Below are 26510 nucleotides of genomic sequence, written 5' to 3'. Positions count from 1 at the left end.
GGGGGTGACCTGACCTCCTGGCTCTTTCCTGGGTGTTTTTGTTAAAGGTGCCCAGGCTGTGTGATTTCTTCCATTTCTGCCGGTTCTACTGCTTGCCCATCCAGCAGCCTCTGGCGAGGCCTCCTCTCTGCGCCTCTGGTTTAGCCTCGAGAAGTATTTCTTATAAGGGGGGCGGAGGGGGGCACAAACTTTAAAGAATCTGATATACCCCATTAGAAATTATTTCTTTGTTATGAATGGGGAGTTAATACACATATTGTATCATGCCATAGCTCCATCACATCAGGCAGAATTGTACAATTGAGACCATAATCAGCCTCCAAACATCCTTTTCCTTCCTGGACTCTTGACATCATTTCCCTTTTACCCCCTCCCTACCCCTCTACCTCCGCGCCCCCCACCCCCGAAACCTTTATTCTACTTGCTGTCCTCAGGTCCATCCTGAGCTTCACAGACCGAAAGCCAGAGAAACATATAACACAACTTCCAGAGGGCGGCCTCCACTGGCACGACACCTTTGAGGCCCACCCTCCTATGAACCAACAAAAACACAGGAAATACTGAAAACTGGATCAGGTCCAGCATGCATCAGAGGGGGCGGTCAACTGACAAAGTTTTAATTGTTCAGGTCAGGTTTATGCCTTTGATCTTCTATCCTCATCTCTCCCATGCCCTCTGGTTAGGAACCACTCTCCTCCCATCCCTCAATGGTGGATAGAGGGAGTTCACCAGAGGCTTATTTCCTACGTGGTTCCCACAAACGAGGCTTGGACTCCCACCGTCATCCATAGCCTTCTGCAAACCAGATTCTCACAATTTAGGCTCAATTACTAATCCCTCCTTCGATTTCAGATGACACGGTGGTTTACAATCCTTCAGTGATGGTGTGTTTCTTCCATGTGCACTTAGTTGACCTCTCACTTTGACAGCTGCTTGTTGGGAGGCAAGCCTTTCAGACCCCAGACGCTATTTTATCTGATAGCCAGGCACCATCTAATTTCTTCTCCACGGTTTTTTATAGCACCCGTATCTTCTGTGTTCTCTTTCTCGGGTGTTACACCCCGTGTTGACCCTCAGTGCCCACACAGGGTTCAAGGGCTAGGGCGTGCCCCATCCCTGTACACCAAAACAAGGCACTGCTCGGCCCTGTGCCAGCCTCACAGCCGCCCCATTGGAGCCTATTGCTGCTGCCACTGTGCCGATCCACCTCGTGGAAGGTCCTTCCCTCTCCACTGCCCCTCCACTCTCCCAAGCAGCACGTCCTCCGGGGTCTGGCCGGTGGCCTCAGTCTGCTCTCACTCCTTTCCTGCAGACAAAGAGGGTGCTGTCAGGGACGCGGCCCGGCATGGGAAGTGCTCAGCCTCTAGAGGGAACTAAGCAGATTACATTTTTTAAAAGATTACTTTAATCCCCTTAACAAGGACCACTGAGGGGGAGGAGTGTATTTGCTCAATTATGAACTATTTCAAGCAGGCACAGGATAAGCATGGCAGAGTTTTTGCATTCACCAGCTCCAGGACGTCCACTCCAGCACTCTTTTTTCCATAAAAGCAGTCATTCCCAACCTGTAGGTTTTCTTATTTAAAATAAAAATTGTGATTTTTTTGGGGGGTGGGGTGGGGACACCATTAGTGCGGTAACATATACCTCACATCAAAGCCGCCTGTTTGAGCACCGCGGCTCATGTTTATCAAAGACTGGATGTTTCAAACGTGCCGGTCTGAGGTTCTAAAACGCTCCCAGGGCTGCAAGGTCCACACCCCCAGCTAATTCCGGAACGCTTTCCAAACATTTTTCCCAAAACGCCATGGGAGTTTTCTTTTCAAGCTACATTACGAAGTGGCACCAGGAAGCACGAAATGCTGGCTTCCCCAGGCTGGGGCCCAGAAGGTCACCTCCCCTCACACATGACCCCTGTCTGTATCCCTTCCAGGCAAACAGGAGACCGCTGGGGCCAAGCTGCTGCAATCTTATCGGAAGCTGAGGTGAGGGCGGCGCTGGGGCTCCTGGGGGCAGGAGCGCAAAGGACACCTGGAAGACGTCCTGACTTTCAGGGGTTCCCTTCTCAGCCATGGAACTCAAAGTGACAAGAGGTTCAGACAGGATTCCGGATGGTGATGAAAAGCCCCCGAGGTGGTGGCGGTTAGGAGCCATGGACCACAGTGACACTGCACAATGGAACAAAGCCCCACCTGCCAGGTCCGGCGCTAGCCTCACCACCGTCCGGTGCCAGAGCCCATGGCTGCAGCCACGGGGTGGCCGTGGTCGCTGGCCTGTTCTAAGGAGACCTTGTTTGGTTTGGTCTCTCCCGGAATGTGCTGAGGAAACACAATGCTATTTCCGATTGCGAGGTCACTGGTCATCTAAAGCCAGCGTGTGCCCTGTGACCCGTGACTCAGGCCCATGTCCAGCCCTTTGTCTGGTGCTGGGCATCGGCGCCCGGGCTGTACCATGTATGGAAGTGAACGATGGCCCCAGAACTGGCAAAGGCTCCGTGTCGAGGGCCTGGCTGTTCTGGAATACTAGCGGTCAGCTCCCTCTGGAAGCTGGTTTTGGATCCATCCCAGAGCGTTTTCCTTATTTCTCCCACTCCCGCCCCCCTCCTCTGGCTACTTCCAACACAGGCTCCCACCGGTCCCGCCCCCAGCTGGGGTTTACATCCCCAAATTCAGCTGGCATTTAAACTCCGATGGAACAAGGGCGTGGAGCCTGTGATTCCAAAATAGCTGGGGTGAGGGTTGGGGGACAAGCCCCTTCAATAGAACAAAATGATCAGTACAAATATGCTTGATACAATTGATGCACGGAACATTGTAAGAGCCCCCAATGAAATGATTTTTTAAAAAAGAATAGAATTAAATGCCCAAAGTCTCACCCCGAGTTCCCTATCCAAACAAAACAAAGCAAACTCGCTGCTGCCCAGTCAGCCCCAGCTCGCAGGCACCCTGCTAGGGCAGGGGTGAGCCGCCCCCGTGGGTTTCTGAGGCTGGGACTCTTTACGGCGACACAATGGGCCATCTTTCCCCCAAGGAGCAGCTAGTGGATTCAAACTACTGACCCATTGTGGCTAACAGCCCAGCCGGACACCCATTACGCCACCAGGGCTGTCTGAGACACACACAGCTGCCAGGAAAGGGTGTCCTTAGGGTGGGGCCACGGGGCAGGGATTCTCGTTCGGAAAAGTGAGAGAGCAAGAGATGGCTGAGAAGTTGAATGAGAGGATAATGTAGGTGTGTATGAGAGAGAGCTAGAGAGAGAGAGAGACCTGGATCCCTAAATAGTCCATAACCGGTTCCTTCCTCTTTTCTTTTCCCTTGCCAGCAAAATCTCCGTGGTTCCTCCCACACCACCTCCCCACAGTGAAAACCAGTGTGGTAGCTGCTCGGGGGTAAGGTCTCCGTGTGTCCATGGCTCCCCCAGGGAAGGGAAGTGGAGAGGAAGGGGAGGGTGGGCGAGGCTTGCAGGGGTTGGGTAGAGAGCCTTCCGGAAAGGGATTGGCTTGGTCGGAAGAGGATCATGAGCCAGGCAGAGGACAGAGCCCCTGAATTAGAGGTTGGGCCTCCCCAGGTATGTGACAGGGGCTAAGGGACCATCCTGTTCCCCAGCTCTGCCTGTGCCTAACACAACTTTCTGCTCTGTACTCGGCCTCTTCTCTCTCTGCCTGTGCTTTTGAGTGTGTGTACAGGAAGGCCAGTGGGCATCTGGGGAACCTGGGTTGACTCCGAGTGTGTGAGTGAGTGTGCAAATGTGTGTGCTCATCTTCAAGTGCCTGCAGGAGCAACTGTAAAGTGGACGTGCCGAATGCTGTCAACAGAAATGAGCAGTGTGGTCGTGGGAGTTGTGTGTGTGTTAGGGATAGAATGGTGTGGTCCCCCTCTGTCCCCCCTCCATCATGTGGTATCAATCCTCTCTACCTGTGGTTATAATCCCCCTTGGGGAGGCATTCCCTTTGTTGGGGGAATGAGGCGTGGTTAGTGTAGGGTTTATCTTGAGGCAGGTAGAGAACAGAGCCCCTGAATTAGAGGTTGGGAATCTATTATGAGACATAAAAGTATATTATGAGATGTAAAAGAGATGAAACAAGCAAGTGAGGACAGAGGGGACTGAGAAATGCCAAGCCACAGGCAGGTCAAAGAGCCTTGCCTGGATTGGAGAGAGAAAACCTTCCTGGAGTCAGCACCCTCGGTTTGGACCTGGAGCCTCCGGAACTGTGAGAGGATATCTTTCTATCTGTTAAGGACCCTAGACTTGTGGTCTTCTCTTAGAGCAAAGACCCTGGGCTTCCCTCCTGAGAACTGGAACCAAGAACCCTCGTCTGACTCCCCCTCTGGATGTTGTGAGGAAGGAGTGAACTGAGAGGGGCACTGGGTGCCGCTTGGCTTCATTACTGTCTTTGTGAGAACAAAAGGGGCTGCCCTATTTGGTGAGGAGAGAGTGCAGACGTAAATATTTCTTTCCAATATCAGTGGCAACCAGGTGCTCTTCAAAGTCTACCCCTGCTTCCCCTTGAGATTCCAGTTCTCCATGGGTGCTTGACCATGGTCCTGTCCCAGCACCTGTGTGCTCAGAGCATAATGGCTGGGGGATGGTGGGATGGCGTGTTAGGCTGGGTTCTCTAGTGAAGCAGAAAGGGATTCGCACATTTGTAGAAGTGGGTACGTGTCAGCTGAGAAGCTGGAGGTGACCTTGACTGCTGGAGCTGACTCACCAGAAAGCAGGGAGACAGGACACCAAGGCCATGGCTGGATGCTGAAGCGGATGAGTGCAAGGATGGTAGGTCAGGTGGTAGACTCTGATGGCTCCCAGAGTCATCAGGCAATATGGTGAGCTGTTGGCTCAAGTCCAAAGAACCAGATGAGTCAGATGGTAGCATCTAGACCAGCAAGAAGCGAGCTCGCTTCTCCACACCACCAAGCAGGCCCACACCCTTGAGAAAACACCACCAGGACTGGGACTGAGTAATGGGTTACATTCTGTTTTAATTTTCCTACAATCTCTTGGCTCTTCACAGCAGATCCCACCATGGAATTGATTACGTTATTTTAGATCACACTATGGGGAAAAGCTCAACTGTCAAAGTATTGAGAATCCTGGCCCAGCCAAATTGACACAAAACCTAACTATCCTAGATGGATGGATGATTAGATGAATGGTTGGAAGGATGGAGGGATGAGCGGAGAAGGAGAAAGGGAGGGGAGGGAAGGAGGGATGAATCGAAAGGTAGGTGGATAGACTGATGGATAAATGAGTAGTTGGATGGAGGATGGATAGTTGGATGGATGGGTTGAGGGATGGATGGGTGAATGGATGGATGGGTTGAGGGATGGATGGGTGAATGGATGGATGGGTGGGTAGATGAGACCTGTAGAATGAAGTGATCTCTTTTCTGCTATTTTTTCTCTTATTTCTTCTCTTCTGTTTCAGGACATGGGTTCATCAACTCCATTCTGGCTACTGTGTACCCTGTTTACCTCAGCCACTAAGTCATGGCATCCCTGTGGGTGTCCTTTCTGTGCTCAAATGGGTGGGACTATAGAGAAAGGAGGTTAAATAAATGGTAATTTACTTGGGTACAATCTTTAAGCCAATAAAATGTCAGTCATTATTTCAAGAGGCAGTTGTTATCTTGTCAGCAACCCATTGATAGAGTCCCTCCCTTTAAGATAGACAGATGTCAAAATATAGAGGAGCATGCTGAGTAAAGAGATGCCTGTCTTCCGAGGGGACCATGTCCCTGCCCAGCTGCAGGCATGCATGCATACACCCACACCTGCACACACCACACCTACACTTCCCCCCGTGCAACACCCCCATCTACACAACACCCCATACCCACACACATCCACGCACAACACGAGTCCCCACCTGCACACACTACTCCTACACCTCCCACATGTAATATGATACCCCATACCTGCACACATCATGTCTACGCCTCCCCACCATATAACACCCCCATCTGTACATCTGCACATACCCACACACACCATGAGCCCCCACCTGCACCCACACCTGCACATACTCACATGCACAAGCAGAACACTTGCACACATCCTCACATTTGCACATATACCCCTCACATGTATATGCCCACATACCTACGCACCCCCACATATGCATACACAACCTGCACATGCACACGTACCTCCACAACACCTCTACATATCTAAGAGACACCTGCATATATATGTCCTCACATTTGCACATCACACCCATCTGTGCAACACACTCAAATGTGCACAGATACATACATTTTCACATCTGCACAGATACACACCTGTGTAACACAACGCACCTACATGTACCTACACCTGAATACCTACCTGCTGCAATGCACACCTAGGCAGCACACCCAACACTGTATGCACCCACACCTGCGCACATACCTGCATTCCACACACATACCTATTTAACACACTCACACCTTCATGCACCCACTCATCTGCACACACCCTACATACCTGAATATCCTTGCAACACACCTATCCCTGCGTATTCTCACCTGGGCATATATGTTTGCACATAGGTATGCACTGGTACACACACATAGCTATGCACCACCTCTGCATGCACCACCCCTGCAAGCACCCGCTGGTGGTGTGGGGCTGGCAGGCTGGAAGTGGCTGGGGCAGGCACAGGCCGCCGCACATAACTTACTTGCTCTTCTCTGTCTCTGTTTTAGCTACAGGATCTTGGTCAGTTTAAAGGATTTAATAAGTCGGTGGAAAATTTGTTTCTGTCTGTTACCACCCACATGAAAAGTAAGTGGATGCCGTGCTATGTGCTCTTCCCGCTCCAGGCAGACTAGCCCGGGCGCCCCATCTTTCCCGCTCGGTGGCCACTGCGTGGTTGGCAGGCCCCTGAGCTGCCCAACCACCCCCCCACCCCCACCCCGGCTCCTGGGGAAGGAGCCAGGACCCACCTAGGCCCCTTGCATCTGGCCTCACTTCCCAGCGCTTGGTTGTGCAGTGATTTGCAGAAGGGAGGCTCCAGAACAGGGGGCTCGGCTCAGTCTTCTGCTCAGACCCACCCGTTTTACTGTTTACCTTAAAGTGTGGGCCTCATGAGCAAACTCCTCCTTGCTGCAGGGGCTGGGTGGTGTAAGTTACCCGGAGGATGGGGGTCACTGGGTTCAGAGGCTGCGCGTGCCCCCTCCTGGGCTCCCTACAGGTGTGCCTGCACGCTCTCACTGTACCCTTGAGGTGCAGACAATCCTGCCCTTTGGTTTCGTGCCAGCCTTGCTGGCAGTCCTGTTTAAACTGTCATCTGACCACAGTGGCTCTCCAGACAGGGCCGTCCCAGGCAGCAGACAGGCCTCCTTGTCCTTCAGAAGGGAGGGGTGTCCAGATGTCATACCTGCTAGTTCTCAGTAGTGCCGAGAGGTTACCAATCCCCTCCCCGAATCTGGCCGGCAGTCTCCCACCTCTGCCCACACAGCAGCTTGGGCCCAGCTCTGATGGTGGCCACTGTGTCCCCTAGTCAGCAGGCTCCCCCAGACCCTCCTCAGCCTCTCTCTCTGGACACATGGCCCCTGGCCACATTTCAAGGCTGTGCAGCCCCCCACGAGGCATGGAGGCTGATCCCCGCATTCAGACCATGGGACCCCAGAAACCCAGAGACAGGGACGAGGCTGCACCTGCTCCAGCCCCAGCTGCCCCCGGACACGCTGAGCTCCCCAACCAGACAGGCGAGTCATCTGTCCTCGGGACTGGCCGGTTTAACCAGAGCACCAAGATCTTGATCTGCAAGGGCAGAGCTGGTGCCGGCTGGATTCTTCTGAGGGAGTCCCAGCCTGCATCCCCTCCCTCAGCGGGCCCCCATTTGCCCAGGCCCTGTGACTGGCCAGGGCCTCTTCCTCCTGGGCCGCTGAGAATGACCCAAGGCCTTTCCCCGGCTCTTTCCGGGAGCCACCCCAGGTCTCCTGCTGCTCGGCGGGTGCAAACAACTGAAAGGCAGGGTCATGGGAAGAAGGTCTCCAGCCGAGAAAGCAGCCCCGTGACCCGACAGGGCACAGCTCTACCTGGACTCCTGGGCTGGCCACGAGTTGGAGTCCCCTTGATGGCACCTTTTTGGGGGGGCAGGGTGGACACTGTCGGAGATGTGGCTCTTATCTCCCAGGTTGTGAGGAGTTTGCTCTGTGTCCCTCTTGAGGCTCTTTGGGGGCAGTGTCGCTGTGGGGCGGGGCGGGGAGCAGGGAGCGGAGGGGCTTAGGGAGGAGGAGGGGGAGGGTGAAGCGGGCTCCCGGGGGGGCCCCTGGGCAGAGGAACCCAGTGAGCACTGAACAGTGGGTTTCTTTGTCCCCGTTTTCACGCTCGCCCCTAATGGCCCCCCGAGAGCCTGCTTGCTGGAAGCTGAGTTGGATTGTCCGGGGAGGCCTTTGTCGCACTCACAGGCAGCTGGAAGCTGGCCAGGTGAAGGCGTGGCTTTGGGTGGGAGCCCAGCAGACTCGGGGACAGGAACCTCTCCCAAGGGCTGGAAATGAGGCTCGGTCCCACCCCCGCCAGCCCCCTGTGTCCTCCAGTCGGCTTCAAGGGGGGGGGGGGTGCCTCACAGCCTGATGGGAAAGCAAGCACACGTTGGGTGGAGGGGCGTTCTGGGGGGTTCTCTGGGAGAGCAGATGTTCCTCAGACAGCCCCGGGCAGCACACAGTACCCACCCTGTCAGTGGAGAACAAGTCCTACCCTGGAGGCCCTGAAATGTGACCGTCCCCAGGGGAGGCGTGCGCCAAGAGGAAGCCACTCTGGGGTCCAGAGACAGCGGGGAAACATCTCCTCTGTCCCATCCCGGTGTGTCCCCACAGATGGGGTTAGAACAAAGCACTTCTCAGAGTCGGTCGCACCGACGTTCTAGCATCAAATCGAGGATTGAAACTAAATGACACAGCTTTCATTTGGCTTCTCCAGACGCGGCTCCTCAGGGGCCCCTGGGGTGGGATGAGCATCAGATGGCTCCTCTGGGAAAGAGGGTCTCCGGACCCCGGGGGGTCTCTTCCAGTGGAGGAAGGGTGCCCAGGCCCCCGGGCTGGGGCTCCTTCCTCCAGCCCTGGGCCACGTTTAGTTTAGGCCACTGCGGTGCTGTGCGGACCAACTCCCTCCTCCCTCAGGGGCTGTTTACTCACACGGGACGGACGGGCCTTTGGAGGGAAAGCCTTTGCAAGGAGCCCCTCAAACCTGCTGGTTGGTTAGGGCGCCCTCTTGTAACGCAGAGTCGCCAGTTCCTGGAGGCCAGGGGTCATGTGGTTCCATCCCGGTGACCAAAGAAGGCTACGGCTCTGGCGTGGACCCCGCCTCCTCTTTTTGCCCTTGGCCTGGCCCATACGCCCAAGTCCAGCTCAGCCTCTGCCCCCTACCAGCTGTTCCCTTGCAGCCATGGGGCCGCCTGGGCGGAGCTGTGGGCGCACCCTGAGCCTGGCTTGGAACGTCTGGGCCCCTTGGAGCGTTCCTGCTGTCACCTCCTGTGTTTGTTTTCTAGAGCTCTCCAAGTCCCAGAATGACATGACCTCTGACAAACACCTCCTAGCCGCGGGGCAGAGACGGAGCAGGACGGAGAGGAGAAGCCTGTCTGACACGGCCATCAACGTCACCACCAGGGTACCCACCCCTCCTGACTCGCTTGCTCCTCAGACTTGCTCCTCCTCCTCGTCAAACGGTCTGTTCTCAGGAAAAAAACAGTGCTCTTATTGGGGCAGGAGCCCTGGTAGCATAGTGGACTAGACAGTGTTCTGCTAACGCAAGGTCAGCAGCTTGAAACCACGAGCCGCCCCTCCCGGGAAAAATGAGACTTTCTACTCTCGTACGGAAATACAGTCTCGGAAACTCACAGGAGTGCTCTTCCTTGTGCTGTAGGGTCTCTGTGAGTCAGAATTGACTTGTGGACAGTGAGCTTGGCTTGGGGTTCTTGTGGTACAAGGGGTCATTGAGCACCCCAAAGCACCCCAGAAAAAAGACCTAGTGATCTACTTCGGGAAAGTCACCCTTTGACAGACGGACAGAGCCATTGACGCTGACTCCCTCAGGGGCGCCAGGGCTCTGCTTTGACGTGACGTCAGCTGGTCTACTTGTGGCAACGCGACCTATTGATGAGGGGCTCAGAGGCACTCCTGACCAAGGGGTGGGGTGGGGGGCTCAAACCCACCAGATGCTTCAAAGGAGGAAGCCGAGGTCGTCTGCTTCCTTAAAGCTCCCCACTACCCTGGGGTCCGTTCTGACGCAGCCACTCTAGGACAGAACAGGACTGGGGGGGCTGTAATGGTTATGCTTTACTCCTGCAGAGGGGCTGGTGGGTTTGAACCATCACCTTTGCAGTCAGCAGCCCAACCCTTAACTGGCCTGCCTTCTGTAAAGATGACGGCTTTGGAAACCTGACGGGACCATTCTCCTATAGGGCTGCTGTGGGTTGGAATGGACTCTGTGGAAGGGACATGAGGTCACCGTTCAAGGATGATTCTGGAAAACAGTCCCAGTTTTGACTTTATGGTGCCCTGGGCACTGTCTTTGCTCCCCACTGCCTGCAGGGCTCCTCCCTAGAGGGGGCCCCAGACCAGCCTGTGGTCTCTGAATGCCCCCACCCTTCCCCCAGAGCCTCAAGCCTCTGGCTGCCATTTAAGACCAACAAATCTGCTTTCAGCCTGTCCCTGGGCTCCGGTGGGTACCCAGGGCAAACATGGGCTGCTCAGCGGGGGTGGGGGTGGTGACACACGGGAGGGGCTCCCTCTGGGTGCCTGAGCCACAGAGCATTCACCGAGCTGAGTTTCCTGGGCACCATCCCTCTGGGCTCCCCCAGAAGCACCCAGGCACAGGGGCAAGCTCCTTTGGCCTCCAAGCCCCTGGCTTCAGGACAAGAGGTGCCCAGCCCCCGCAGTTGGCCTCTATCCTGTGCTGACCTGGCTGAGAGAGGCCCCTGCTCTATACCAGCCTGTCCTGGGCCAGGCCTTGCCAGGCCGACTGGCCTGCAGACCAGGCCCTGTGCTGTTGCCAGTGTCAGACTCATAGCCACCCTGTGCACAACATGGTGACCCACTGCCCTGCCGGGCGCCATCCTCCCCATGGCTCCTACGCCTGAGCGGATCTTTGCAGCCACTGTGTCCATCCATCTCACCAAGGGCCTTCCTCCTCTTCCTCTGCTTTACCAGCACGGTGTCCTTCTCCAGGGACCGGCCTCTCCTGGCAACAGGTCCAGAGTCTGTGAGACAGTCCTGCCACCCGTGCCTCCGTGGAGCATCCTGGTTGCAGTTCTTCCAGGGCTGACGTGTTTGTACTTTGGGCGGTCCTGCATGTCTTTGTCCGTGGTTTGAGATCCTGTTTCTTTGTATCTCTCTTGCAAACACCCCGCTGCGTGGATGGATGCGTATCCGTTTGCTCATCCTCTGGTTTGCTTCGGTGTGTGGCACTAGCATTTATCGCTGTGCCACACAGCTTGATGCCGGGGATTCCCTCTTGCCAACCTCACGGCAGTCTTGGAGGAAAGCCACTGCCTTAGTTTGCATTCAGGGAAAGAGATGAAGTCGCAGCCCAAGGCTAGAAAGCGAGCGGGCTGCACAAAGCCTTGATCTGGAGGCTGAAGGCAGAGCGGCGGCTCTCCTCCTGGGACAGGGCGTGGGCCCCGTCGGATCCATGGTCACAGGCAGCCTCTGGGCTGCCAGCCTGGACTGGGTGCAGGACCTCAGGTGTGTCTCTCACAGGAGCCCAGGTGAGCCGTGTGGTTGCTGCTGCTGCTTCAGGGTTGCCTCTGCCCACTCTGGGTAGCAAGGTGTCAGGCCCTGAGACCCCAAAGTGCCAACCAGCATGCGCTCACTTTGGCTTCCCAGGGTCTCCTGGGTGCCGCCGCAGTAACTGCCACCTGACAGCCCTCCTCCCTGTCAGAGGCCCGACCTGGGAGAGGGCGGTCGTTCCTGCAGAAGCGCATGCAGGATTCCCGGCTGTCTGGTGGTATTGCTCCCAGTTCCTGCAGCAATGCCGAGTGGAACCCTGCCAGTCCCACTTGTTGTGAGGTGCCATGGAGCCAGCTCGATGCACAGCACCCCTGTGCAGCGTTCCCAGGACTGCACATCTCTACCCGAGCAGACAGCCTCGTCTTTCTCCCACAGATGGCTGGTGGGTTTGAACTGCCAGCTTTTCAGCTAGCAGCCCAATGCTTAGACTGCCAAGGTCCCAACGAGACCAAACAACCAATTTCAACAAAACTATCTAACATCACGTAGTTAATAAAAAAAAAATCTTAAGAAAGAAATCTTTTGCTTCCTGCCCATATGACGTTCTTAATGTCATCCACAGCTCGTTAGGTTGTCTGTCATTATTATTCAATGAGTCAAATCTGTTCTTGAGATGATCTTGAAATTCAGGTGGGATATACTCAATGCCCTATTGTGGACTTGTGTTCATTTTCTGCAACTCCAGCTTACCTAGGAGCAATTGATGATCTGTTCCACAGTCAGCTCCTGGCCTGCTTTTGGCTGACGAGTCTGAGCTTCTCCGTCGTCTCTTCCAACAAACTCACTGCCATCAAGTCCATCCGACTCCTAGTGACCTATAGACAGGACAGGACAGCCCCTGTGGGTTTCCGAGACTGTCACTCTTCAAGAGAATAGAAAGCCAAGTCTTTCTCCTATGGAGCAGCTGGTGGGTTCGAACTGCTGACCTTGTGGTTAGTAACCCCACAGGTAACCCCTCTGCCACCAGGGCTCCTTCTCTTCCCTCAGATGTAGTCAGTGCTGATTTCCGTGGGTTCCATCTGGAGAAGTCCACGTGTATAGTTACCATGTATGTTGTTTGAAAAAGGCATCTGTGATGAAGAAGGTGTTGGTCTTGCAGAATTCCATTGTGCAACCCCCAGTTTGTTTCTATCCCTAGGGCCATATTTTCCAACGACGGTTCCTTCTTCTTTGTTTCCAGTGTTGTATTCTAATCCCCAGTAACTCTCAATGCATCTTGATTGCATGTTTGATCAATTTGTGACTGAAGTCGGTAGACTTCCTCAGCTTCTGCATCGCTAGCTGTAGTGGTTGGAGCATAAATTTGAACGATAGTTGCATCGATTGGACGTCCTTGTGTGAGCACAGATATTACTCTGTCACAGACATCGTGGCACTCCGAGATAGATCCTGAGATGTCCCTTTGACAATGAATGTGAATCAATTCCTCTTGAGCGTGTTATTCCTGCCCCAGCAAGCAGATGACTATCTGATTCAAAATGGCCACTACCAGTCCACTTCCGCCACTAATGCCTAGGAGGTTGGCTTTCATGCTGCCCCTCTCATTTCTGATGCCTTTAAGTGTTCCTAGATCTATGCCTCACACAGCCCAAGTCCCAACTATTAATAGGCATTTACCCTATGACCATGCCCTGCCAGCAAATGAGGCCCTGAAAGCCTCCCTCCACCCACACCGTGATGGTCAGCTTTGCATTGAAAGGCATTTCTCCCTCAGGCCTATGTGGGGGGCCTTCCAACCCAAGGGGTTCCTCTTCTGCCTTATGCCTGGCAGTGTCTGCGGCTACTCGTGAGGCGTTCAGTGTCTGACGTTAGTCCGTTGCTGCTCATTGGACTTTCCATGGCTCGTTCCTCAGAAGTGGCCACTGCCGTCCCTTCTCCATAGTCTGTCTTAGTCTGGAAGCTCTGCTGACACACGTTCCCCTTGGGTGACCCTTGTATTTGAAATACCAGTGACACAACTCCAGAATCAAAGCAGCACACCAGCCAACTGGCCGGCGGGGGGGATGGCGCAGCCCCAGGCAGTAGTACATTCATTTCACATCGGGTCGCCATGGGCAGGACGCAGCTCTAAGGCACCTGACAACAACAACAACAACAACAACGAATGGAAGCAGGATCAGAACCTGCGCTTATCTGATCCTAAATCCTAAACTCTTGACATCCATGTTCTATACCCCAAATAAGAAAGGCCAACGAAGGTCCCTGGGGCAAGGGAGCTGAGGAAGGGAATTGTGGGTAGTGTAAATAATTCTCTGACTGGTCTGAGTCAGCAGGAGCCACCCCGCTGCCACCTTATGCCAAGGGTGAGGTGAGGAAGACCAGGCATGAGCACACTGGGGCAAAGAGATGCCCAGGAGATGATGTGGCCAGACACCATTGCCGAACTGACTCCCCTTGACCCTGCAGGACAGAGTGGGACTGGCCCCACGGCTGTAGCTGTGAGTCAGATGATTGGACAGCAGTATGAGGAAGAATCTTCACAGGAACACACTGCCAGATCTTTCTACTGTGTGGTGGCTGGTGGGTTTGAACTGCCAACCTTTTGGTTAACAACTGAGCATGTACTTGCTGTGCCCCCAGAGGCTGGTAAAGCCTGCTCCAAAGACTGCACTTCCCATCACCCCAGTGTGGGTGGGATGGAGAGAGAGGAGCTGGGTGGCAGCCCAGGTGGGCGCCAGCCACACGGAGTGACCTGGGTGGTGGCCACATTCCCTGTCGCTGATGCGATGTGCTGTGTGCTGGGGCCAGCGGGGCGTCTGATGTTCTGCGAGCTGGTAGCACTTGGCTTCCTGCTGAACAGGCATGTGGGACAGAGCCCTCGGACAGCAACCAACTGGGGCCAGGTGGACTCAGATTGCCCCAGAACAGAGAGTCCCCATCCCGCAGCCCCTGCTGTGTGTGACCTCACCTCCTCCGGGTCAGCGCCTTAACCACGTTAGCAGGCACCCCCGCACCCCACCCCCGACCTTAATTGAGGGGATGGCAATTTTAAGGGCAATGGAACAAGATGTTTATAAAGTGCTCAGCAATCATGGTCTGGCCTATAAATGCTAAGTAATGATTGGGGTACGAAAGAAAGGGGGCATCGTGAGCAGGGCACTTAGCACACTGCAATTACAGTAGCTCCTGGAATGTTCCAGTAACGTGTCAACACTGATTAGGCGCTGAGAGGCCTCTGGAGAGAGGGGCATCAGCGTCCACTTTACAAGTGGCTTCAGTGAGGCCGGGAAACAGCAGGCCTCTTTCTGAAAGCCACAGGACCACTCAGAGATGCCCACCGTGGACAGAGACGGCAGAGAGGCCCCCGTCACTTTATCGTGACCTGTGAAATTAACAACTCGTCATCTTGATCATATTATAGTTTTCGTCCTTTAAAAACGTCCTGTCTTCGTTTTTAGACATTTTAGCATTTTGTTGGTTGTACAATCATCCTCACGGTCAGCTGTAGAACATTGTCTTAATTCTTTTTTTTAAATCATTTGACTGGGGGCTCGTACACTTCTTATCACAATCCATCCATCCATCCATTGTGTCAAGCACATGTACATCATTGTCTTAATTCTTGTCCTCATCGCTGTTAGCTCCCTATTTTCCCACCTTTATACTAATTCTCCACTCCATCGTATTCTCTCTATTCCTCTCTGACGAGCTTATCGATGCTGAACCGTTCATGTTCTCCCGGGCCCCTAGCCCGCAGGCAGTGAGACACTCTTGCAACATCTTCCTCCTCCACGCAGTCGGCAGGCCTGGTGTTCATCCTCTTCTCCTCAGGAAGGCACGCTCCGGTTGGTCTGTGGGGTGTGCCACCCAGGGGCTGGACAGGCAACCCCTGGAGAGTCACCATTGCTCCACATCCTCTTCCTCCTCTCTCTCCCTTTCCTCCTCCTCCCCCTCCCACTGGGATTTGGAGGGATGGATGGCATACACTCAACTCACTGCCATCCAGTTCATCCCAACTCACAGGGAACCTCTGATCCAAGCAAACTCCATGCTCACACCATCAAGTGATCCTGCGGACAGAGTAGAACTGCCCCTGTGGGTTTCCAAGACTGGACACGTTCGCAGGAGTATCTGCTGGGATCGAGCCTCGTTATTGAAGCTGTAACTCGTAATTTGGAGGGAATCACTTCTCCCATTTATTCTCTAATAGTTTCAGTACATCCCCCTCCCCCCACAGGAAAACTGTGACCAGGTGCAACTGCTGGAGTTGCAGGGTCTACTTGCAGCCCAGCCTCTGAACGGAAAGTCTTGGCTCAGGCCCGTCCTGTGAGAAAGAAAGTTGGCCGTGTTCGCTGCGTTACTTCCATGAGCGTCGATGGTGGAGCTGAGCAAGACAAAATCCTTGACCGCTTCGATCTTTTCTATATTGCTCGTGTTGTGACCTGTTGGTCCAGTGGTGAGGGTTTGGGTCTCCTGACATTGAGTTGTCAGCCATTCCGAAGACTGCAGTCCTTGCTCCTCCTCAGCACGGGCTTCAAGTCCTCGCCACTTTCAGCAAGCAGGGTTGTGTCCCCTGCCTATCCCAGGTGGTTAATAAGCTTTCTTCTGATCCTGACACCACCTTCGTCTTCACACACTCTTCATATAGTGTCATCTTCAGTAATCCACACATGGCTAGTGGCTACCATATGAAAAAGTATAGTTCTCTACATTATACAAGCACCAATCATGAACAGAGTCATTTGCAGAACCGATGTGGACCCTTTACCTGTTTTTTCATGAGCATGTTAAAGCTATAAAACACAGCCTATCAAGCTAAAGATCCTATTCCCTGCCAAGATTTTTTTTTTTAAGGTCCAACGGCAGCCCTTCCATTTCTTTAGGATTCCATTCCTTGAATCCTGAAGTCATTCACCTCTCTGTGGATGACCCTTCTGGCAGGTGTGTGTGCATGCATCTAGTCGCAGGCAGGTGTACTGTCTCACTCAGCGAAGCGGCGGCGTGCTCATGAGTCGCAGTCAGGAGCAGACACAGGTGGGGGCTTGTGGAAGCCGCCGAGTGGGAGCAACCGGAAACCGCAGTGCAAAGCAGAACCCTAACTGTGGTCCTCTTTTCTAGAAGGTCAGCTCACCCGACATTCTGCAGTCTCTCCACCAAGAACAGCCCAAGCTCTCTTCGGGGCCAGGTTTGAAGCAAGAAGACGGGCCAGCCAGCCCAGTGGCCCAGCCTTTCTCCGCAGCCTTGAGACATGTGAGTCTTGTCCTGATGGTCCTCACCTGGGGTTGTGTGTTACTAGGCGAGATGTCGGAGTGAAGTCTGCCCTTCAGAGACAGACCAAGGGTGCAGAAGAGCGTGGTGAGGTAGTTTTGTGCCTAGATGGGACCCAGGGGGTGGGTCAGTGGGTGGGGAGCCTGGGTATACTTTGATGGTGCCTTGTCTTCTGTCTGACATCTTCCTGTGAGCACGTTCCTACATGCAGAGAGCAACGATTAACAGAAATCGTGGCATCAGTTTAAAGAGCCCTGGTGGTGCCGGGGGTAAAGTGTTGGGCTGCTAAACCCAAAGATTGGCAGTTCAAACCCAACAGCTACTTGGAGGGAGAAAGATGAGGCTGTTTGCTTCCAGACAGCTTTACAGGTTCCACAGCTCCGTGGAGCCCCTCTACCCTGTCCTGCAGGGTCCCCATGGGCTGGAATGGGCAGCGCAGCAGTGGGTTTATGTTGCATGTCTTTAGGAGGTGGCGTTAAAGAGGAGAAATTCATGTTCTCACAGTTCTGGAGGCTAAAAAACCCCCAAGCTCTGGCCATTGAGTGGATTCCAACTCAGCCTCCTGATAGGGCAGAGTAGAACTGTCCTTTGTGAGTTTCTGAGACTGTCAATCTTCACGGGAGTAGGAAGCCTCCCCTTCCTCCCTGGGAGCAGCTGGTGGCTTCAAACTGCTGGCCTTGGGGTGAGCAGTCCACTGTGTAACCTGGGGCTCCTTTCAGGAGTCTGAATTCTAGGCATCAGCTACGGGGGGAAGCGTTCTCTTGGGATCTGTGTCCTTTCAGCTTCTGTCTCGTGGTTTCTGGAGATCTCCTTGTGACACGGACCTTCCCTCGTTTGTGCTTGCTTCTCTCTGTGGTCTCAGGCCCACCCTCTGCGGCTAAGGCCACATTCGCAGGACCCCGGAAATCCAAGCCTCAAGTGAGCGGCACCCACAGGGACAGTGGTTAGGATCCCAACACGGATTTGGGGGAAACAATGCAAAAAAAAAAGAAAGAAAAGAATCAACTCTTTAGATGGGCCCACACGAACACTGGTTCCTGGGAGTCAGAGGCTGAAGGGGTCCCAAAGTCCCAGCTCCTCCAAACTGCTAAGCCACTCTGTCATCTCCAGCACCCGCTGCTCCTCCCTCCCACCTTTGGGTTCAGGGACTCGCTGCACCGCCTCACAGAGGCTGCTCCTGATTCATGTGGCTGCCGGGGCTAATGAATCCACGTTGGCAGGTCAGATGACAGGCTGCTGGCTCACGAGCCTGTGGAAGCTGGTGACTCTGTTAAGACAGCCGGCTACGGGCTCAGGAACCAGTGATCGGGTGATGATGAGCCGAATGCAGGGCCCAGAGCAGGCGAGCGAGCTTTGCCAGAGCACACGTGCACAAATTGGATGCAGACCAAACCCTCAGGGGAACGCCCCTCACTCGAGCAGGGCGGTGCAAGTGTGCTTTCCTGGAAACCAGATGGCTGTCCGCCCCACGGGTGGGGCCTTTCTCAGGCTCTCTGTTCTGCCCCCCAACTGTCTGCCTCTCCGGATGCCAGCGCCACTCTGGCTCCATTGCTGAAGATTTATAGTCCTCCTGAAGCCGCCTGGTTGTCAACCTCCCAACTTTGCTTTCCTTTCTGAGATTACTTCGGGTTGTTCGAATCCGGTCGCTGTCTATTTGCAAGCATTTACAAAAATCCCTGCCCGCCTTCAAAACAGAATCACAGACTGGCGCTCATGCCCAGAACGGTGGCACGTGGCACGGTTGACAAGGCCTTGGGTGAGGGCGGCATCGCGAGGTCTCTGTAGTCACCACTGCTCCTTGTGAAGCCAGTTGTCCCTTCCCCCCTCCCCTCCACCTCCCCACCCCCCATGTTTCCTGTTTCCACTCTCCATCTTTCCTAACCCTTGTGAACTGTGTCCCTGAGGTCCAGGCTGCCCTTTGGATCCCAAACAGTTGGCTGTTCTAAGGTGAGCACACCTCCCCTGGGGTCATCATTCCCTTGCAGACTAGTCTATTGTTTGGTTGACAATAGAGCCAGTGGGTGGGTGGGGGAGAGGGGTGGTGTTGGGGAGGCGGGGAGTTCATGTCCAGATCTACAAGTTGTTGAGTGGGAAACTGATCTGCTCTGTAAACCTTCACCCAATTCACAATTTTAAAAATCGAATCAATGAATCATATATCCATTGCCTGGAAAAATAAGTAAATACTTTATGTGATTAAAAGAAAAAAAAATTGAGGTTGGGTTGATTTTGACTTGGGGTGCCCCTCGTGGATCAGAGTAGAACCTGGCTCTATGGAGTTTCCAACGGCTGATTTTATGTATTTTTTTGGAAGTAGGCTTCCAGGCTTTTCTTTTGAGGCACCTCTGGGTGGACTTGAACGTTCGACCTTGCGGTTGGCAGCTGAGCATGTTAACCATTTACTTCACCAGGATGCCCATGGCTCCTGAACACAATGATGACCTTACAGCTCAAAGCCAAAGCAAGCTCATTCCCTCAAGTCAGTGGCGAGACCCTCACCTTTTATTTTGATTATTTTTAGGATCATTTTATTGGGGGCTCTTACAGCTCTTATAACAATCCATACATCAACTGTATCAGACATATTTATACACGTGCCATCATTATTCTCTAAACATTTACAGTCTATTTGAGCCCTTGGGATCAGCTCCTCTTTTTACCCTCCCTCCCCTCCTCCCATTCTTGTAACCCCTTGATAAATTACAAATTATTATTAATTTCATATCTTATACCAACTGCTGTCGCCCCCCCCCCCCTTCTCCCTACCCTGGAATTGCTACTCTCATTTCTGTTCCCGAGGGGTTTATCTGACCTGGATTCCGTGTGTCCTGAGCTCGTCTCTGTACCTGTGCACAGTCTCCAGTGTAGTCCGCAGTGAAAGGCAGGCTTGGGGTCATGATAGTTAGGGGTGAAGAAGCCTTAAGGAACCAGAAGAATATTGTGTGTTTCCTCGGTGCTTTACTGCACCCTGGTTGACTCATCCCTTCCTTGCGGGCCTTCTGTGAGGTGATGTCCCATTGTCTACAGATGGGTTTTGGAGACCCTCACCTTTTAAGCCACCTGATTGGCTCACATGAAGTGCCTTTGTCTGTCAGGTGGCACTTCGGAGGGCTCTTTCCTGGGTGGGCCTGTGCAGGCTCTCCAGGGTCCTCAAACATACTGTCTGAGAACCATGCCATGAGTCTTCTCTAAACCCCCACTTGGCCTGTGTCACACCAGGACTGGAGCAGAGTGGGGCCAGGTTTCCCACCCTCTACATCCTGGGGCCCCTGATCCTTCTGGAAACCAGGGCGGTGAGGAGGTTGGGGCAGGCCTGCCAGCACGTTTGTTTGAGGGCGCTGAGCGGCTGCACCGCGGGCTCAGACAGAACCACCATGGCGAAGTGGGTTCAGCACTGGCCACCATTCCAGCGTGTGGTTTGTGGGGCCAAGAAGAGCCGGAACTAACCTGAAAGCCTGTCACAGCGCTCTCTCCCTGGCGAGGGTGGTGGGTGTTAGGGAGATGAAAGCATTGGGGTCGCACTCCCCAACCCCCACCCCAGGACAGGGTCGGTGAGGGCAGGCCTGACCACAGGGTTCCATCCGGTTTGCACTCGATGTTTTTTGGAGGTAAATTGCCAGGTTTTTCTTCCTGGTCGACCCTCGTCCGGAAACTCTGCTGAAGTCAGTTTAGCAGCTGAGGATGGGCAAGCGGTGGCTGCCTCTGAGGTGCCCTGGCTGGACCGGGCGCTGTCTGCAGCGAGGAAGGCACGCAATCCATGGTGGGGCCGCCGCTGCCCTGAGCCAGGCCATTGGAGGAAGGTGTCCTCTGGGTGGGTTCGACCCTAGGAGAGAATGTGGGCATGGCTGTGCTTTTGAACTGCACAAGGTTTGGAGATTTTGCTTGTAGCTTTGAAATGACATTAGATAACTTGTTGACCTGTGGAGAAGCCTCTAGGGAGAGTGGCTTGGGCAGGTCTCCCCAGCTTTGGCTCAAGCTTCCTTCTCTGTCACAGCCAGATGGGCCAAGGGCTCACGGGTAAGTCGGGCTGAGTGCTCAGCAGCTCGCATCTGCGGTTCAAAGCCTGCAGCCGGCTCGCCCACACTGTTGTAGTTCTGCGGGAGCAGAACCAGAGCCTGGGCAATGGTGGGTGGTGGAGCGAGTGATCTCTGAGGGAAGGCAGTGGACCTCAGAAGCAGTGTCTGCGAGAGAGCTTTGCTGGAGAGGCAGCCAGCAATGCACCACTTCCAAAAGCCATGGCCGTCTGATTACAGGTGAGGTGTCTCCCCGCCCTGACCTCCTGAGCTCCAGCATCCCACTCTGCGCCTGGCTCCTGAGACGTCCTCGGTGAACAATTACGGAGTGAAGGAAGGAAGCACGTGAAGTGTTTGAACCCCCAAAAAGCTCCATGTGCATTTGATAGCATGATGGGCAGGGAGCTTTGTACCTCCAGGGACCATGGATCAGAATCAGAATTGAGGTCAGAATTCTGGAGTGCTTGATTCTCACCCTAAGGAGCCCTGGTGGCTCAGTGGTTAAGGTGCTCAGCCGCTAACTGCAAGGTGTGTGGTTCAAGCCGACCAGCCTCCACGAGAGAGAGCTGACTCCGTCTGTCCCCGTGGAGACCGTCGGCCTCAAAACCGTCAGGAAGGACGTTCTCTCCTGAGTGGCTCTGAGTTGGAATCGACTCAGTGGCGAGGATTTTGGTGTTTTGGTTTTGAATCTTCACCTCGAGGAGCCAGGGTGGTGCAGAGGTTAAAGTGCTCAGCGGCTAACTGCCAGGTCAGTGGTTCAAACCCACCAGTTACTCTGCAGGAGGAAGATGTGGCCGCCTGCAATGGTACAGATTCAACCCAACCCAAACCAAACCTACTTGCCACCGACTGGAGCCTTGGAAAACCATCGGAGGGCAGTTCTAGTCCGTGCTATCGAGTCAGGGTGGACGTGACAGCCACAGGCCACTGAAGTCCCAATCCTGCGTAACGTCCACTTCTTCTGTGGAGTTATCAGTGCCTGCCACACGGGGGCACGGTGGTCAGACGCCATCGTGAATTATAACAGCAACCTCAACAGCCCATCGCCACCGAGCTGATTCCAACTCAGAGCGACCACATGGGACAGACAGAGTGGGACTGTCGCAGAGCGCTTCCCAGACTGTCAAGCGGACTGTAGACCAGCAAAGGTTTGCTGAAGATTGTCCGACCGTGGTCGCATCAGTACATCAACAGGGGACAGGCCAGATGTTCAGGCTGGACTCAGAAGAGGATGTAGGACAAGGGGTGTCATGGCTGAAGTCAGATGGACCTTGGCTCAAAGTAAAGAATACCAGAAGGATGTCTACCTGTGCTTTATTGATGACCGAGGTCTCCGACTGTGTGGACCATCATAAACGATGGGTCACCTTGGGAAGAGGCGGCATTCCAGGACACTTGATGGTGCGCATGCGGAGCCTGGAACAGAACAGGGGAGAGTGCCTGGTGTCGCATCAGGAAAGTGTGCGCCAGGGTCGTGTCCTCCCACCATGCTTGTTCCATCTGTGTGCCGAGCAAGTCACCGGAGAAGCTGGCTGATACGAAGAAGGACGTGGTCTCAGGACTGGAGGAAGGCTCATTACCAATCTGTGATACGCAGACGACCCCACCTGGCTTAAAGGAGCTCTCCCTGTCCCTCCGTCCTTGCTTCTAAAGCATGCTGGCTGTACTTCTTCCAAGACCCATTTGTTTTTCATTCTGCAGCCCGTGGTATATCCCATATTCTTCACCAGCCCCATAATCCAAAGGCATAGAGCCTTCCTCAGACTTCCTTATCTGTTGCCCAGTTTTCCCATGCAAACGAAGCAACTGACAATGACAGCACTTGGGTCAGGCACACCCTAGTCCCCAAAGTGGCACCTTTGTGTCTGTGAATTGGTAATAACCAGAAATGAATCATAACATTGCCTCGGCATCAGTGAAAGAAAAACTGACAGAGCCCAACAGAGAAATCGATACATGCATAGGGATTTTCACAAACTCTTCTCAGAAGTTGTCACTACCCTTGGAAGCCCCAGCCAAGAACTCCAGTGACATCATTGCACCGGGCGCATCTGCTGCAAAAGGACTCTCTCGAGTGCTCAAAAGCTCTGTTGTTACTTTGAGGACGGAAGTGGCCAGAGCCCACGCCAGGGTGTTTTCAATCGCCGGGCATTTGACTGAGCTGGGTCTGCTCTTTGAGGACTGTCCCGTTTCCAGTGGACTCTGGGAAGAAACTCACTGCACATTTCCACGCTGAACGTCTGTTTATCTAGCCTCTCTTCTGCGCTGGCCCCGAACGCCTTTCTCCCTGGTATATAAAACACCATTTCTAATTCAGCAAGTACCCTGGGGATGGGGGAGGGATGGGGGGCATAGCAACTCGTTTCTGTCTTACCTTAATGTGCTTTTCATTTGAGGGCGACAGGCGGGTTCTTAGCTCCGCTCATGTCCTGCGAGCTTCCCTAGCCCCGTCTCTGGATGCGATCTCCCAGCCCTGCTGAAAACAGGCTCCACCCGAGCCTCTTGCTGCCGCTTTGAGGTGGTCTTGCCGGGTCTCCAGTCTCTGATGCTTCCGAATGGACAGACAAACACCGGGGAGGGAACTGCTGCCCATCGGAAAGTGCTTTTCCTAGCACCTTAGATGTTTGCTCCTGGCTGTCTGCTTAGCGCTGCAATGTTTTTGAACTGTTGGCTTTAAAAAAAAAAAGTATGTCAAATAAGCATTTTTCAAAAATCATTTTATTGGGGGCTCTTACAGCTCATCACAATACATCCATCCATCCATTGTGTCAAGCACATTTGTATATTTGTTGCCATCATCATTCTCAAAACATTTTCTTTCTACTTGAGCCCTTGGTATCAGCCCATTTCCCCCCTCCCCCTCCCTCCCTCATGAACCCTTGATAATTTATAAATTATGATTTTTTTTTCCATGCCTTACGCCGACTGCTGTCTCCCGTCATCCACTTTTCTGTTGTCCGTCCCCCTGGGAGGGGGTTACGTGTAGCTCCTTGTGATGGGCTCCCCCTTCCTCCCTCACCTTCCCCTTCCCCTCCTGCTATGGCTGTTCTCATTTTCGGTCCTGAGGGGTTTGTTTTGTTTTTTTAACCCAGCTTTCAAAGCTTGCCAATACATTAGCAGAAAAGTCGGCCTACTACAATGTAGCCTGACGGAACCAGAACCAAGCCCCAGGGTGACGGCCATTCTCCTGATCAGAAGTTGTCAGGACTTGGTGGGTGTTGGCCTTGTTCCTGGCCACTCAGCCCACGCTCTTCCATCGTGAGTGCTCCGTACCTGACTGCCATGCTCTCTCACCGCTCCCTGCCGTTTGCAGTGTGCACAACGTGGGAGGTGTTTTCCATTCAAACACTTGCATGGGGGTGGGCAGACGACATGTCCCCCAGTACCCACGACTGGGTGCAGGGAGCTGGTTCTGCTCCTGGAAGGAGTGACTTCCGGTTGGCTCTCCTTGGGGGAGCTCGTGGTTTGCTTTGATGTTTAGTCTCTCTCTCTGCCCTGGGTTTCTGTCTTAGTTCCAACCACATTGAAGTCCAATGACTAACCATAAGGTTGTCTATTTGTCTTGAGGACCCCAAGCATTCTGGGTTACTTATCAGCATTCCCGAATCTTAGGGGGCCCTCACCTGTGGGAGAGTGGCCGGTTCCCTTTTAGATGCCCATAAGAATGGAAACAATCTACAGCGTGACCTCGATTTGCTTTGCACTTGGCAGGCCTTGCCCGTCGCGTTTACCCTTCACTGTCACCCTCGGCTACCAGTGTTTCTCCTTCTGTTTAGACATCGTCACAGTCCCTAAGTAAGTAGCAGGACCAGCATCGGGTTCCGGGTTCATCTGGTTGACGATTCCAGGCACCCAGCCACCGAGCCAGGTGCTCCCCACATGGCTGTCCCTGGCGTGGGTCTCTTCCACCCTCCTGAGGTTTTTCTCTGCAGAGTGGCACCGGGTAAACTTCACTTTGTCCTGAGTGACTCAGGCTAAAGAATGAGGTGGTCTCACTCTGTGGCGAGGCAGAGACCCTATCTGGTGAGACAGGTTCTTCTGAGAGTCCCCCTCTCTGCAGGACAGAACAGGTGGTCACTTGTTTGGCCAAACACAAGCGGGTGGGTTATTCATTGAATGGAAGCCAGCATGCATGCGCTACCCTTGTTTTGATTTATCGGATGCCATCCTACCAGAAGTGCCAATGAAGAGTGGTTATCTGTGAAGTGATAAATCATCCTGTCATTTTTAATTTCAGGGGAGTTTAATTAGCATCAGCAGCACTTGTACAGAGATGGGCAATTTCGACTCCACTCATGTCACTGGAGAAATAGAGTTTGCCCTTCGTTACTGCTACAGAACCCACACTTTAGAAATAAGCATCAGCGCCTGCAAGAACCTCGCCTTCGGAGAGGAAAGGAAGAAAAAGTGCAATCCGTGAGTTCTCTCTCTCTCCCCCTCCTCTCTCTTTTGTCAGTCTTGAAACGAGATGCTAGACACCTTAAACATGCATATGGAAAAGTCAAAGTTAAGAGAATAACCAGGTAAATGAGAACAAATATGTCGTCGTACTTCAAGAATTCTTACAGCGTTCAAGAAGGAAGAGAATGTTTTGAAGCGGACGGTGGTAGCCATTGTACAACACTGCTTGCTGTGAATGAAGTGTGGAATGATAGGATATCTGTTTTGCTCCCAACAGCATGGTTTTGAACAAATACAGTAAAATTAAGGTTTCTATTCATTATTAGCGATAAAAGAATTGTTATAATGCTTTCATCGAACGAGGATAGGTGGAAGGGGCAGTAGCGCAAACTGAAACCTGCAGATCGAGACTCCCTGGTGTTTGGAGCCGACAGGGCCAGAGGCCGTTACAGACCCTGGTGGGAAATGACAGGGTCAGTCAGTGGTGTCGGAAGCATTGACTTGCCACGCAGGAGAAAAAAGAAGGTCGGAATCATGCTTCACACTGTCCACCAGCACGTGCAAGGTCACCATGATTCCCAAGTGCCGCTCCCCGATTGGCTGCCCAGGCTGAGCAGCTTTTCATATGAGCATTAGCCTCATCGGTATCCCTTGCCATGAATTTCCGATTCGAGCCCCTGCCCCGTTTTCCTATGGGATCGCTTATCATTTCCTCAGGAAATCCTACAGGATTTTTTAAAGGCCTGTTTTGAATATAGGTATTTGAAACCGCTTCTCATACATAGCATGTTATTGATCTGTGATGATTCGTTGTTGTTGGACACTGTCGAGTGTCCTCAGCTCCTAGCGATCCCACGAGACAGGGCTGAACTGCCCCTTGGTGCTCCCTGGGCTGCGGTCTTTATGGGAGCAGACCCTCAGGTCCTTTCTTCCGTGGAACTGCCGGGGAGTTCAGGCCACCGGGCTTCGGGTTGGTAGTCGGTGCTCAATGACTGGTCCCTGGAGCTCTTTGCAATGATTTCACTCGGGAGAAAATTTGAAAATGTCCAATGTATCCATTTTTTTTTTTTCCTAAAAGAAATCTTGCTTTTTGCGTTAGTAGGTGTATTAGTCTGGGTACTTTGGAGAAACAAATCCATGGCGACTCACGTATAAGAGAGAGTTTTATGCAAAGAAAA

At 53.4% G+C, this 26510-nt stretch overlaps 1 protein-coding gene across 1 annotated transcript in view; it reads left to right on the top strand.

Annotated features, from left to right (window-relative positions):
- The window catches only part of SYTL3 (synaptotagmin like 3), a 66526-nt gene that overhangs the window by 25748 nt on the left and 14268 nt on the right, over window positions 1-26510 (top strand). Inside the window, exons 4-10 of the mRNA XM_004702099.2 lie at window positions 1934-1985; window positions 3322-3388; window positions 4432-4434; window positions 6683-6761; window positions 9472-9590; window positions 16769-16900; window positions 25169-25347. Coding sequence (XP_004702156.1) covers window positions 1934-1985; window positions 3322-3388; window positions 4432-4434; window positions 6683-6761; window positions 9472-9590; window positions 16769-16900; window positions 25169-25347 — 631 coding nt within the window. The remainder of the gene's footprint in view (window positions 1-1933; window positions 1986-3321; window positions 3389-4431; window positions 4435-6682; window positions 6762-9471; window positions 9591-16768; window positions 16901-25168; window positions 25348-26510) is intronic.

This window comes from Echinops telfairi, unplaced genomic scaffold (assembly GCF_000313985.2).
Source record: "Echinops telfairi isolate 266 unplaced genomic scaffold, ASM31398v2 ScPeMD7_3533;HRSCAF=4204_0, whole genome shotgun sequence".
Taxonomy (NCBI): Eukaryota; Metazoa; Chordata; class Mammalia; order Afrosoricida; family Tenrecidae; genus Echinops; species Echinops telfairi.
This window is presented reverse-complemented; position numbering and strand designations above follow the sequence as displayed.